The sequence below is a fragment of the Perca flavescens genome, chromosome 2 (genome assembly GCF_004354835.1).
Source record: "Perca flavescens isolate YP-PL-M2 chromosome 2, PFLA_1.0, whole genome shotgun sequence".
Classification (NCBI taxonomy): domain Eukaryota; kingdom Metazoa; phylum Chordata; class Actinopteri; order Perciformes; family Percidae; genus Perca; species Perca flavescens.
Window position 1 is genome coordinate 293,087 of NC_041332.1, and position 13,938 is coordinate 307,024.

Here is a 13,938-nt window from a genome sequence, read left to right on the forward strand (position 1 = left end):
ACTACAGGACATTAGTCTGATATTAACTACTGGACATTAGTCTGATATATTAACTACTGGACATTAGTCTGAGATATAAACTACAGGACATTAGTCTGATATTAACTACTGGACATTAGTCTGAGATATAAACTACTGGACATTAGTCTGATATATAAACTACTGGACATTAGTCTGAGATATTAACTACAGGACATTAGTCTGATATTAACTACTGGACATTAGTCCGAGATATTAACTACTGGACATTAGTCTGAGATATAAACTACTGGACATTAGTCTGAGATATTAACTACTGGACATTAGTCTGAGATATTAACTACAGGACATTAGTCTGATATTAACTACTGGACATTAGTCTGAGATATTAACTACTGGACATTAGTCTGAGATATAAACTACTGGACATTAGTCTGAGACATGAAGAGGAAATATTAAATTAAATCACGCGTCTGTTGGAGGGAAAGAGAACAATCCGACGTGGAACCAAAACAACTTTATTTACAAAATGAGACTTACAGTCGTTTTCAGCAAATTAAGAAACACTTAAAAAAAAAAAGACAGGAAACAGGAAGTCAAATGGGCAGGGCTCCGATGTGATGTCATCCAGATCAGATCAGATCGGCCACTGGGGAGAGAAAACAAACGTGGTCAGAGGAGAGAGATGTGCGTCAGCGTGAAATGGCAGCGTGTGATTGGCCGTACCGTTCATGGGCATCTCGTCGATCTGCGTGGAGTAGTACTGCTCGATGTCTCTAAGGATCCGGATGTCGTCGTTCTTCACAAAGTTGATGGCCACGCCCTTACGGCCGTACCGCCCCGACCGGCCAATCCTGGAGGGTTTACAGACACACCAATCAGCTGTTAGACGCCTCCTGCTGGCTGTAAACAGTCAGTCCTAGCCCCGCCCCCAGACACTATGCCCCGCACATCACTTACACAACTTAAACTGTCTTTAAATATTTAACTTTTTTAATCAGGTTCTCTTTGGACTCAAAACTGAATTGATATTATGGATCAAATAGTGACAGAATTCATCATCTCCCTTTTACTTTCATGTGGATGTGGGACTAGTTTGCGTGGAGGGATACGTACCTGTGGACGTGGGACTAGTTTGTGTGGAGGGATATGTACCTGTGGATGTGGGACTAGTTTGTGTGGAGGGATATGTACCTGTGGACGTAGGACTAGTTTGTGTGGAGGGATACGTACCTGTGGACGTGGGACTAGTTTGTGTGGAGGGATACGTACCTGTGGATTTGGAACTAGTTTATGTGAAGGGATATGTACCTGTGGATTTGGAACTAGTTTGTGTGGAGGGATACGTACCTGTGGACGTGGGACTAGTTTATGTGAAGGGATATTTACCTGTGGACGTGGGACTATTTGTGTGGAGGGATATGTACCTGTGGATGTGGGACTAGTTTGTGTGGAGGGATATGTACCTGTGGATGTAGAGCTCTCTGTTGTTGGGCAGGTCGTAGTTTATGATCAGAGAAACTTGAGGAACGTCTAAACCTCGCGCCCAAACATCTGTAGAGATCAACACGCGGCTGGAAACACAAACATAAACAAATGCATAAACAACATTGTATGTTGTTACTTTACGTGTTGGTTAATGATGCCCGTTCTCTCCAGATCTAATGTTGTTGCGTTAGTGTCAACAGTTATCTGATGATGTTGTCTTAGTGTCGATAGTTATCTGATGTGTTAGTGTCGATAAAGTTATCTGATGATGTGTTCATGTCGATAAAGTTATGATGTTGCGTTAGTGTCGATAAGGTTACTGGATGTTGTTGTGTTAGTGTCGATAAAGTTATCTGATGTGTTTGTGTCGATAAAGTTATCTGATGTTGTTGTTGTTGTGTTTGTGTTGATAAAGTTCTGATGAGGCTATGTTAGTGTTGATAAAGTTATGGGATGATGTTGTTGTTGTTGTGTTGATAAAGTTACCTGGCTCCAGATCTGAACTCCTTCATGATGGACTCCCTCTCTTTCTGCGGCATGTCTCCGTGCATTGAAGACACCGTGAAGTTGGCCTCTCGCATCTTCTCCGTCAGCCAGTCCACCTGAAACACACCGAGACTCAGTCTCCCAGAAGGCTTTGCTGCCCCACGGCCCTTACATAAACAATACAAGAAGTCTACTAACAGGGTTCCTCAGGGCTCTCAGTTACATTTAACTTACCGCCATGAAATATCAGTGTGGACTTCAAACCAGAGAAAACTAGTTTTTATAGTAACGGTACCGGAACAGTGTGTTTGGACTCTAATAACATGAGAGAAAACTAGTAACGGTACTAACAGTGTGTTTGGACTCTAATAACATGAGAGAAAACTAGTAACGGTACCTAACCGTGTGTTTGGACTCTAATAACATGAGAGAAAACTAGTAACGGTACCAGAACAGTGTGTTTGGACTCTAATAACATGAGAGAAAACTAGTAACGGTACCAGAACAGTGTGTTTGGACTCTAATAACATGAGAGAAAACTAGTAACGGTACCAGAACAGTGTGTTTGGACTCTAATAGCATGAGAGAAAACTAGTAACGGTACCTAACCGTGTGTTTGGACTCTAATGGCGTTTTCCCATTATATGGTACCTGCTCGACTCGCCATCAGTTTTCCATTGCAGATTTTAGTATCGCCTCAGCGTGGCTGGTCGTCATAGTGACTGCCGTGGGCGTGGCTTAGTAGCTTGCTTTCCCATTGACATATCCCCGACGCATTTCCTGGTTCTCCGTCTCCGTAAACAACATGATATCAAAGCGATAGTTAACGTTTACTGCTAGATTTCCCACCGTGGTCACATATATATGACTCTAGAGTCGCTACTCGCTTTGTTTCTCTCACATATATATGACTCTAGAGTCACTACTCGCTTTGTTTCTCTCACATATATATGACTCTAGAGTCACTACTAAACTTTGTTTCTCTCACATATATATGACTCTAGAGTCGCTACTAAACTTTGTTTCTCTCACATATATATGACTCTAGAGTCGCTACTAAACTTTGTTTCTCTCACATATATATGACTCTAGAGTCCCTACTAAACTTTGTTTCTCTCACATATATATGACTCTAGAGTCCTACTACTTTGTTTCTCTCACATATATATGACTCTAGAGTCGCTACTGTTTGTTTCTCTCACATATATATGACTCTAGAGTCCCTACTAAACTTTGTTTCTCTCACATATATATGACTCTAGAGTCCCTACTAAACTTTGTTTCTCTCACATATATGACTCTAGAGTCACTACTAAACTTTGTTTCTCTCACATATATGACTCTAGAGTCCCTACTAAACTTTGTTTCTCTCACATATATATGACTCTAGAGTCCCTACTAACTTTGTTTCTCTCACATATATATGACTCTAGAGTCGCTACTAAACTTTGTTTCTCTCACATATATATGACTCTAGAGTCGCTACTAAACTTTTTTTCTCTCACATATATATGACTCTAGAGTTTCTCTACATATATATGACTCTAGGTTTGTTTCTCTCACATATATATGACTCTAGAGTCCCTACTCGCTTTGTTTCTCTCACATATATATGACTCTAGAGTCGCTACTAAACTTTGTTTCTCTCACATATATGACTCTAGAGTCACTACTCGCTTTGTTTCTCTCACATATATATGACTCTAGAGTCCCTACTAAGCTTTTTTCTCTCACATATATATGACTCTAGAGTCGCTACTAAACTTTGTTTCTCTCACATATATATGACTCTAGAGTAAGCTACTAAACTTTTCTTCTCTCATATATATGACTCTAGAGTCACTACTATTTTGTTTCTCTCACATATATATGACTCTAGAGTCGCTACTAACTTTTTTCTCTCACATATATATGACTCTAGAGTCGCTACTAAGCTTTGTTTCTCTCACATATATATGACTCTAGAGTCGCTACTAAACTTTGTTTCTCTCACATATATGACTCTAGAGTCACTACTAAACTTTGTTTCTCTCACATATATATGACTCTAGAGTCACTACTAAAACTTTGTTTCTCTCACATATATATGACTCTAGAGTCGCTACTAAACTTTGTTTCTCTCACATATATATGACTCTAGAGTCACTACTAACTTTGTTTCTCTCACATATATGACTCTAGAGTCACTACTAAGCTTTGTTTCTCTCACATATATATGACTCTAGAGTAAGCTACTAAACTTTGTTTCTCTCACATATATGACTCTAGAGTCGCTACTAAACTTGTTTCTCTCACACATATGACTCTAGAGTCGCTACTAAACTTTGTTTCTCTCACACATATGACTCTAGAGTAGCTACTAAACTTTGTTTCTCTCACATATATATGACTCTAGAGTCGCTACTAAACTTTGTTTCTCTCACATATATATGACTCTAGAGTAAGCTACTACTACTTTGTTTCTCTCACATATATATGACTCTAGAGTCGCTACTCGCTTTGTTTCTCTCACATATATATGACTCTAGAGTCGCTACTCGCTTTGTTTCTCTCAACAACATATAACATGAGAGAAAACTAGTAACAGTACCTAACCGTGTGTTTGGACTCTAATAACATGAGAGAAAACTAGTAACAGTACCTAACAGTGTGTTTGGACTCTAATAACATCAAATGCCTCATTTAGAGCTCTGATGCAATTAAGCTGAAAATACAAAATAAAAGTAACTTTAAACGTTACCCACACACAAGATTTATTACTCATGTTACACACAGAAACTAAATCTAATACCTGAAACCATGTTTACAATATTAAATGTAAGACTTTAATCCTTCTAACAGTGTATCAGACCTCTTTAATAAGAGTATTAATAACCATATGACAGCCTGTGTGATGGTCAGAGGGTCTGACAGTAATAATAATAATAATAATAACAACAACAACAACCTTTCTCTTGGTGTTGCAGAAGATGACAGCCTGTGTGATGGTCAGCGTGTCGTAGAGATCACACAGCGTATCAAACTTCCACTCCTCTCTCTCCACGGCAACAAAGAACTGCTTGATCCCCTCCAGAGTCAGCTCATCACTGGAACACACACACACACATTCATTTTTATATATATATATATATATATATATATATATATATATATATATATATATATATATATATATATATATATATATATATCCATCCATATTCGTCTGCTTATCCGGTGTCGGGTCGCGGGGGGAGCAGCTCCAGCAGGAGACCCCAAACTTCCCCTTCACGAGCAACATTACCCAGCTCCGACTGGGGGATCCCGAGGCGTTCCCAGGCCAGGTTGGAGATATAATCCCTCCACCTAGTCCTGGGTCTTCCCTTAGACCTCCTCCCAGCTGGACCTCCCTCCACCTAGTCCTGGGTCTTCCCCGAGGCCTCCTCCCAGCTGGACCTCCCTCCACCTAGTCCTGGGTCTTCCCCGAGGCCTCCTCCCAGCTGGACCTCCCTCCACCTAGTCCTGGGTCTTCCCTTAGACCTCCTCCCACCTAGTCCTGGGTCTTCCCTTAGACCTCCTCCCAGCTGGACCTCCCTCCACCTAGTCCTGGGTCTTCCCCGAGACCTCCTCCCAGCTGGACCTCCCTCCACCTAGTCCTGGGTCTTCCCCGAGGCCTCCTCCCAGCTGGACCTCCCTCCACCTAGTCCTGGGTCTTCCCGACCTCCTCCCAGCTGGACCTCCCTCCACCTAGTCCTGGGTCTTCCCGAGACCTCCTCCCAGCTGGACCTCCCTCCACCTAGTCCTGGGTCTTCCCCGAGACCTCCTCCCAGCTGGACCTCCCTCCACCTAGTCCTGGGTCTTCCCCGAGACCTCCTCCCAGCTGGACTTCCCTCCACCTAGTCCTGGGTCTTCCCGAGGCCTCCTCCCAGCTGGACCTCCCTCCACCTAGTCCTGGGTCTTCCCCGAGACCTCCTCCCAGCTGGACTTCCCTCCACCTAGTCCTGGGTCTTCCCCGAGGCCTCCTCCCAGCTGGACCTCCCTCCACCTAGTCCTGGGTCTTCCCCGAGGCCTCCTCCCAGCTGGACGTGCCTGGAACACCTCCCTAGGGAGGCGCCCAGGGGGCATCCTTACCAGATGCCCGAACCACCTCAACTGGCTCCTTTCGACGCAAAGGAGCAGCGGCTCTACTCCGAGCTCCTCACGGATGACTGAGCTTCTCACCCTATCTCTAAGGGAGACGCCAGCCACCCTCCTGAGGAAACCCATTTCAGCCGCTTGTACCCTGGATCTCGTTCTTTCGGTCATGACCCAGCCTTCATGACCATAGGTGAGGGTAGGAACGAAAACTGACCGGTAGATCGAGAGCTTTGCCTTCTGGCTCAGCTCTCTTTTCATCACAACGGTGCGATAGATTGAATGTAACACCGCACCCGCTGCGCCGATTCTCCGACCAATCTCCCGCTCCATTATTCCCCCACTCACGATCAAGACACAAAAGGTACTTGAACTCCTTCACTTGGGGTAAGGACTGAGTGTGTGTGTGTGTGTGTACCGTTTGACCAGGATGCGGATGGGGTCTGTCATGAACTTGTTGGTCATCTCCAGGATCTCGTGCGGCAGCGTGGCGCTGATCAGAACCACCTGCGTGGCCGGAGGAAGGTACCGGTACACGTCGTAGATCTGCTCCTTAAAACCTTAACACACAGACACACACAACGCACCATTAGTACAGCCACACACACACACACAAACACACAAACACCCCATCACTACAGCTGCTGCACAAACACACACTAACAGTACCAATGACTTTTGACTACCCATGGCAGTTAGTAACTCTAGTACTAATGGGAGCAGCCGTTCTCTAACACCTGAAACATGTTGGTGGTAACGTCTCGGTTCTTCACTGCTGCAGAACATTGCTTTATTATTAAGAGTTTGATCCATTAGAATAAGTTAACGGTACTTTGCTTTATTATTAAGAGTTTGATCCATTAGAATAAGTTAACGGTACTTTGCTTTATTATTAAGAGTTTGATCCATTAGAATAAGTTAACGGTACTTTGCTTTATTATTAAGAGTTTGATCCATTAGAATAAGTTAACGGTACTTTGCTTTATTATTAAAGGGGTGATAGAATGCAAAACTGATTTTACCCTGTCATAGTTGAATAATGACAGTTCGGTGGGTAAATAGGACATACATAGAAGCTCAAAGTCCCACTGACACCCCTTTACTATGAACAGCTCATATTTTGAAACTGCCGCTGAAAACGGGCGAATCCCAACAAAGCTGGAAGTTGACGTCAACCTCCCAAAAACCAAAACCTTTGTCAGCCCATGGGTGTTTACATAGGCTACACAACTGACCTGAGATCAGGTAGAACATTTACATAGGCTACACAACTGACCTGAGATCAGGTAGAACATTTACATAGACTACACAACTGACCTGAGATCAGGTAGTACATTTACATAGGCTACACAACTGACCTGAGATCAGGTAGTACATTTACATAGGCTACACAACTGACCTGAGATCAGGTAGAACATTTACATAGGCTACACAACTGACCTGAGATCAGGTAGAACATTTACATAGACTACACAACTGACCTGAGATCAGGTAGTACATTTACATAGACTACACAACTGACCTGAGATCAGGTAGTACATTTACATAGGCTACACAACTGACCTGAGATCAGGTAGAACATTTACATAGACTACACAACTGACCTGAGATCAGGTAGAACATTTACATAGGCTACACAACTGACCTGAGATCAGGTAGAACATTTACATAGACTACACAACTGACCTGAGATCAGGTAGAACATTTACATAGACTACACAACTGACCTGAGATCAGGTAGAACATTTACATAGGCTACACAACTGACCTGAGATCAGGTAGAACATTTACATAGGCTACACAACTGACCTGAGATCAGGTAGAACATTTACATAGGCTACACAACTGACCTGAGATCAGGTAGAACATTTACATAGACTACACAACTGACCTGAGATCAGGTAGTCTTCTGAATCTAGCTAGGTCACACAGATCTCTGCTTTTCCATTACAAAATTCACTTCTGAAACTTTTTTATGCGAGAAATCAACTATGTAAGGCTCAAATATGGCCATGTTACTAAAATTGATGGCTAATTACAAATTTTGTCCGACTGTGTGTCGGAGTTCAGCTGCCGGTGCTGCCTGTGTTGCTGCCTCGCCGCCCGACCTGCCTTCCTCCACACACCCCGGCCTGCTCTGAGGTACTTGGAGCTCCGTTACGACTGGCAGCCCACAGCACTCCATACCCGCGCAAAGTCACCGGTTTTTGGGCTAATGGACTACTAAACACTGGTGCTCTGACAGAGCTCCAGGGCCTGCAGCTCCCCTCTTCCTGCTAGCTAAATGCCCGGTGTGTGTGAGTGAGAGCGCGGTCAGCGAGCTTGTTACGCCAGCAATCTGTTACCACGGGTTCCAGTTAATCTTTTAATGTGTGTAATTATAATGTGTTGAGTTATTTAAACAAACGATCGGTGAAATACACGCCTCTTGTCCGCGAGTCTCATTGATAGAGCCTGCGGCTGGATGGAGCTATAGCTATAGCTCTGGAATTCACAAAAATTCATTAACTTGAAATCAGACACCGTGTTAGCTTTATAAGACATTTAGCTAGATGACGTATACGTGGCGTGACGAAATTCAAACTGTAAGTATACTCGATTTACAACCAAAAATTAAGCTAACTAGCCGCAATCTTGTACACCTAGGATTGAAGGGACAGTCGCAGCTAACGAAACCCTTACATCTCACAAATATTAATTAACTTGAAATCGGACACCGTTGTTAGCTTTATAAGACATTTAGTTAGATGTTGTATAAGTGGCGTTACGAAATTCAAACTGTAAATATACTCGAATTACGACCAAAAATGAAGCTAACTATCCGTGATTTGTAGCTACACATAGGATTGAAGGGACACTCGCAGCTAACGAAACACCTAGCTAAACTTCTAAGTGCTTAGCTTTTAAGCTAAGTGGCGTGACATTGTGTGTAACGTGTGGTAAGAGATTGCTGGTGTAACAAGCTTGCTGACCACGCTCTCACTCTCACACAACGGGCCATTTAGCTAGCAGGAGGAGGGGAGTTACAGGCCCTGGAGCTCTGTCAGGGCTGCCAGCCTAACGGAGCTCACAGCAGGCCGGGGTCTGTGAAGCAAGGCAGGCCGGGCGGCGAGGCAGCACCACCACCGCTGAAGTCCGACACACAGTCTTACCATATTTGCAATTAGCCATCAATTTTCGTAAAACGGCCCACATTAGAGCTTTATATAGTTGATTTCTCACATAAAAAAAGTCTCAGAAGTGAATTTGGTAATGAAATATTGCAGTGTCTGGAATATGAGATTCTGTCGCTTCTCTAATGTGTGTGTATTGGGGATTTGCTCAACCAATCAGCGCGCATCTCTAATGTCTGCCTATGGCAATTCGCTCAACCAATCAACGCGCAGCTCATCTTCTAAGTGCTTAGCTTTTAAGCTCATCTAAATATTCACGAGCATACCATATTTGGAAGAAAAGCTCGTTACAAATAGGGCCAAAACACAGGGATGCATAAGGGCCAATAAAATATCCACCAGGCCATTTTCAGCCCAACCAATGTTACATACCCCATTAGGAGACCTTAAGAACAGTGTGAAATGCCCTATATAATCATTCTATCACCCCTTTAACATGATAAATACTCTATATAATCATTCTATCACCCCTTTAACGTGATAAATACCCTATATAATCATTCTATCACCCCTTTAACATGATAAATACCCTATATAATCATTCTATCACCCCTTTAACATGATAAATACCCTATATAATCATTCTATCACCCCTTTAACATGATAAATACCCTATTTAATCATTCTATCACCCCTTTAACATGATAAATACTCTATATAATCATTCTATCACCCCTTTAACATGATAAATACTCTATATAATCATTCTATCACCCCTTTAACATGATAAATACCCTATATAATCATTCTATCACCCCTTTAACGTGATAAATACCCTATTTAATCATTCTATCACCCCTTTAACATGATAAATACTCTATATAATCATTCTATCACCCCTTTAACATGATAAATATTCTATATAATCATTCTATCACCCCTTTAAGAGTTTGATCCATTAGAATAAGTTAACAGTACTTTGCTTTATTAAGAGTTTGATCCATTAGAATAAGTTAACGGTACGTACCTTTGTTGAGCATCTCGTCGGCCTCGTCCAGGACCAGCATCTTGATGGCTCTGGTCCTCAGACTCCGGCGGCGAATCATATCTGTAGAAACACAACAACCATCAGCTGGCACTCTAATAATAATAATAATAATAATAATAATAATAATATCCTCCGGGAATCTTTCTACACAAAAACCTTTAAGGATTTCAGCTTCTACGGTTCTGGAAAACACATCTTTAAGATCCAGCTGGTATACCTCTCTCTGTACTCACCCAACACTAGGCTTAGTAGTAGTAGTAGTAGTAGTAGTAGTAGTAAGGGTATACTACTGGCTCAGGGTTAGTAGTAGTAGTATACTATTGTGATAAAAGCAGTGATTTACCGAACACGCGTCCGGGCGTCCCAGCCACCACGTGCTGCCCGTAGTCCAGCTTGCGGATGTCTTCTCCCACGTTGGTGCCTCCGATGCAGGCGTGGCACTGCACGTTCATGTAGTCTCCCAGAGCCAGCAGGACCTTCTGGATCTGGCCCGCCAGCTCTCTGGTGGGGGCCAGGATCAGAGCCTGGGTCTCCCGCACCTAGACACAGGACACACCATGTCAGCATGTCACACAGGGGACACCTCACAGAGTCAGGAGACATCTCACAGAGTCAGGAGACATCTCACAGAGTCAGGAGACACCTCACAGAGTCAGGAGACATCTCACAGAGTCAGGAGACATCTCACAGAGTCAGGAGACACCTCACAGTCAGGAGACACCTCACAGAGTCAGGAGACATCTCACAGTCAGGAGACACCTCACAGAGTCAGGAGACATCTCACAGTCAGGAGACACCTCACAGAGTCAGGAGACACCTCACAGAGTCAGGAGACACCTCACAGAGTCAGGAGACACCTCACAGAGTCAGGAGACATCTCACAGTCAGGAGACACCTCACAGAGTCAGGAGACACCTCACAGAGTCAGGAGACATCTCACAGTCAGGAGACACCTCACAGAGTCAGGAGACACCTCACAGAGTCAGGAGACACCTCACAGAGTCAGGAGACATCTCACAGAGTCAGGAGACATCTCACAGTCAGGAGACACCTCACAGAGTCAGGAGACACCTCACAGAGTCAGGAGACATCTCACAGAGTCAGGAGACACCTCACAGAGTCAGGAGACACCTCACAGAGTCAGGAGACATCTCACAGAGTCAGGAGACATCTCACAGAGTCAGGAGACATCTCACAGTCAGGAGACACCTCACAGAGTCAGGAGACACCTCACAGAGTCAGGAGACATCTCACAGAGTCAGGAGACACCTCACAGAGTCAGGAGACACCTCACAGAGTCAGGAGACATCTCACAGAGTCAGGAGACACCTCACAGAGTCAGGAGACACCTCACAGAGTCAGGAGACATCTCACAGAGTCAGGAGACATCTCACAGTCAGGAGGAGACATCTCACAGAGTCAGGAGACACCTCAGGAGACACCTCACAGAGTCAGGAGACACCTCACAGAGTCAGGAGACATCTCACAGAGTCAGGAGACATCTCACAGAGTCAGGAGACACCTCTCTGATTGTAAGGATTTACAAAGAATATGTTAAATCATTTCCTCTCTAACTGGGAGGTTTTGGGACCGATTGGTGAGATTTCTCCGGTCTGAACGTGACACACTGTAGTTGTAAACACTTCCTGTAGTTGTAAACACTTCCTGTAGTTGTAAACACTTCCTGTAGTTGTAAACACTTCCTGTAGTTGTATACACTTCCTGTAGCTGTAAACACGTAGTTGTAAACACTTCCTGTAGTTTTATACGATGGCTGATGTGAAGACTGACCTGGATGTCGAGACACTGCAGCACCGACACGCAGAAAGTGGCCGTCTTTCCCGTTCCAGACTGAGACCTGAACACAGCAGAGATCAGCTGTTAGAGAACAACATGGCCGCCTGGCTACAGTCACATGACTGAGACCTGACCACAGCAGAGCTCAGCTGTTAGAGAACATGGTCACATGACTAGGATCTTACTGTGCGATGACGTCTCGGCCTTTGATGATCTGTTTGATGGCTCTCTGCTGGATCGCTGACGGCTTCTCAAACCCTGAAACAGCCAGAGAGAGGGAGGACCTGAGAACTAACCCACTGGTTTCACTCAGACCTGGTTGCTTAAAAACCTTCTAAAACTGCAGCTTATACCTTTCTAAGGGTCTTAAATAACATGAGTTATGTTGTTATTACATGTTTATATATTTGTATAGATTTTTCTTTAATTAAAAACAAAATAGTTCTGGTTTTATGACCCTTGTCCTATTTTCACTACACACATGTCCATGTGATGAGGTGTTTTTAAAGTAGCCTTCAGATGGAGATGTGGGTATTAGGCCTGCTGATACTCCTGTGGGTATGTACCCCCCTAACCCTACACCCTAGTCTGACCTCACGGCTCGAAAAACGCTACAACACGACGATGATGTTGGATTATCACCCAACCAATAACACACACACACACACACACACAGATGATGATGTCTGATTATCACCCAACCAATAACACACACACACACACACACACACAGATGATGATGTCTGATTATCACCCAGCCAACACACACACACACACACACACACAGATGATGATGTCTGATTATCACCCAGCCAATAACACACACACACACACACACACACACACAGATGATGATGTCTGATTATCACCCAGCCAACAACACACACACACACACACACACACACACACACACACACACACACACACACAGAGATGATGATGTCTGATTATCACCCAGCCATAGGTTGAATGTCTGTATTCTAACAGTTATTTGCTGTTAAAGAATATTATAGTCAACAAAATGTTCTGATATTTGATAGTGACTAATCTTCCGTTAATGTTTCTGTTTTTGAGCTACTGCGCATGCGCTAACTAACTAACTAGAAGTGGAGATAAGGGTGTAAATAGTCCCGACTATTCCTACCTGAACGGGATTTAATACTAAATATGATTCCTCCGGCAACTTAAACTAACATTATATTATATATATATATATATATATATATATATTAGTATAATAACTGACGAACACACGCAGCGCCGGAGGGACGAGCTAATGCTAACGCTAATCGAAGTGAACAGTTCAATAACTAAAACATCCACCCATTTAGTAACTGTAACTGCTGCATTAGCTATATAAAACCCCCAGTACCGCGGTGTAACTCCAGCTGACTGCATGGGACTGAGCTAGTCTCTGGAAATACATCACGGTGATAAACTGTTAGCTTTAGCATCCAGAGCTAACTAGGCCCGGAAGCCGCGCGGATCCCCGGCCTACCGTAAGCGTAGATGCCGCGGAGCAGGTCCTCCCGCAGGCCCATGGTGTCGAAGGTGGGGGTCACATCCACCTCCTCGCTGGTCTCAAACTCCACCTTAGTCATGTCTTCTTCCCGCAGGAGTCTCTTCCTGCCCTGAACCACGGCAGCAGCCATTTCTCTTCTTTATTCCGCTGAAACGCACCGAGAAGCTCCGCTGAAACGATTACTGCTAACTGCTAAGACCGGGGAGAAAGAGCGCCGCGTGTGTCGCGCCGATGACGCGAAACAGACAGGACAGCGTCATCGCCAAGGCCACGCCCCCTTCCGGGTTATGCAGGGATGCAGCCATAGATATATGGATGCAGCTACGGCCAAGAGTTACGCAACATTCCGCTGATAATCTATTATATTATTATATACCTGCTGTAGCATTTCT

At 43.9% G+C, this 13,938-nt stretch overlaps 1 protein-coding gene across 1 annotated transcript; it reads right to left on the reverse strand.

The window, feature by feature from the left end:
* Positions 1-481: 481 nt before the first annotated feature.
* On the reverse strand, positions 482-13,814 carry eif4a3 (eukaryotic translation initiation factor 4A3). The gene is made up of 11 exons (XM_028594331.1): positions 13,523-13,814; positions 12,210-12,282; positions 12,019-12,085; positions 10,571-10,766; positions 10,207-10,287; positions 6,485-6,626; positions 4,901-5,039; positions 1,954-2,069; positions 1,446-1,553; positions 706-833; positions 482-628 (listed from the first exon to the last, which is right to left on the reverse strand). The coding sequence occupies exons 1-11, from the start codon at positions 13,674-13,676 to the stop codon at positions 612-614; spliced, it is 1,221 nt and encodes a 406-aa protein (XP_028450132.1). The 5' UTR covers positions 13,677-13,814; the 3' UTR covers positions 482-611.
* Positions 13,815-13,938: the final 124 nt, after the last annotated feature.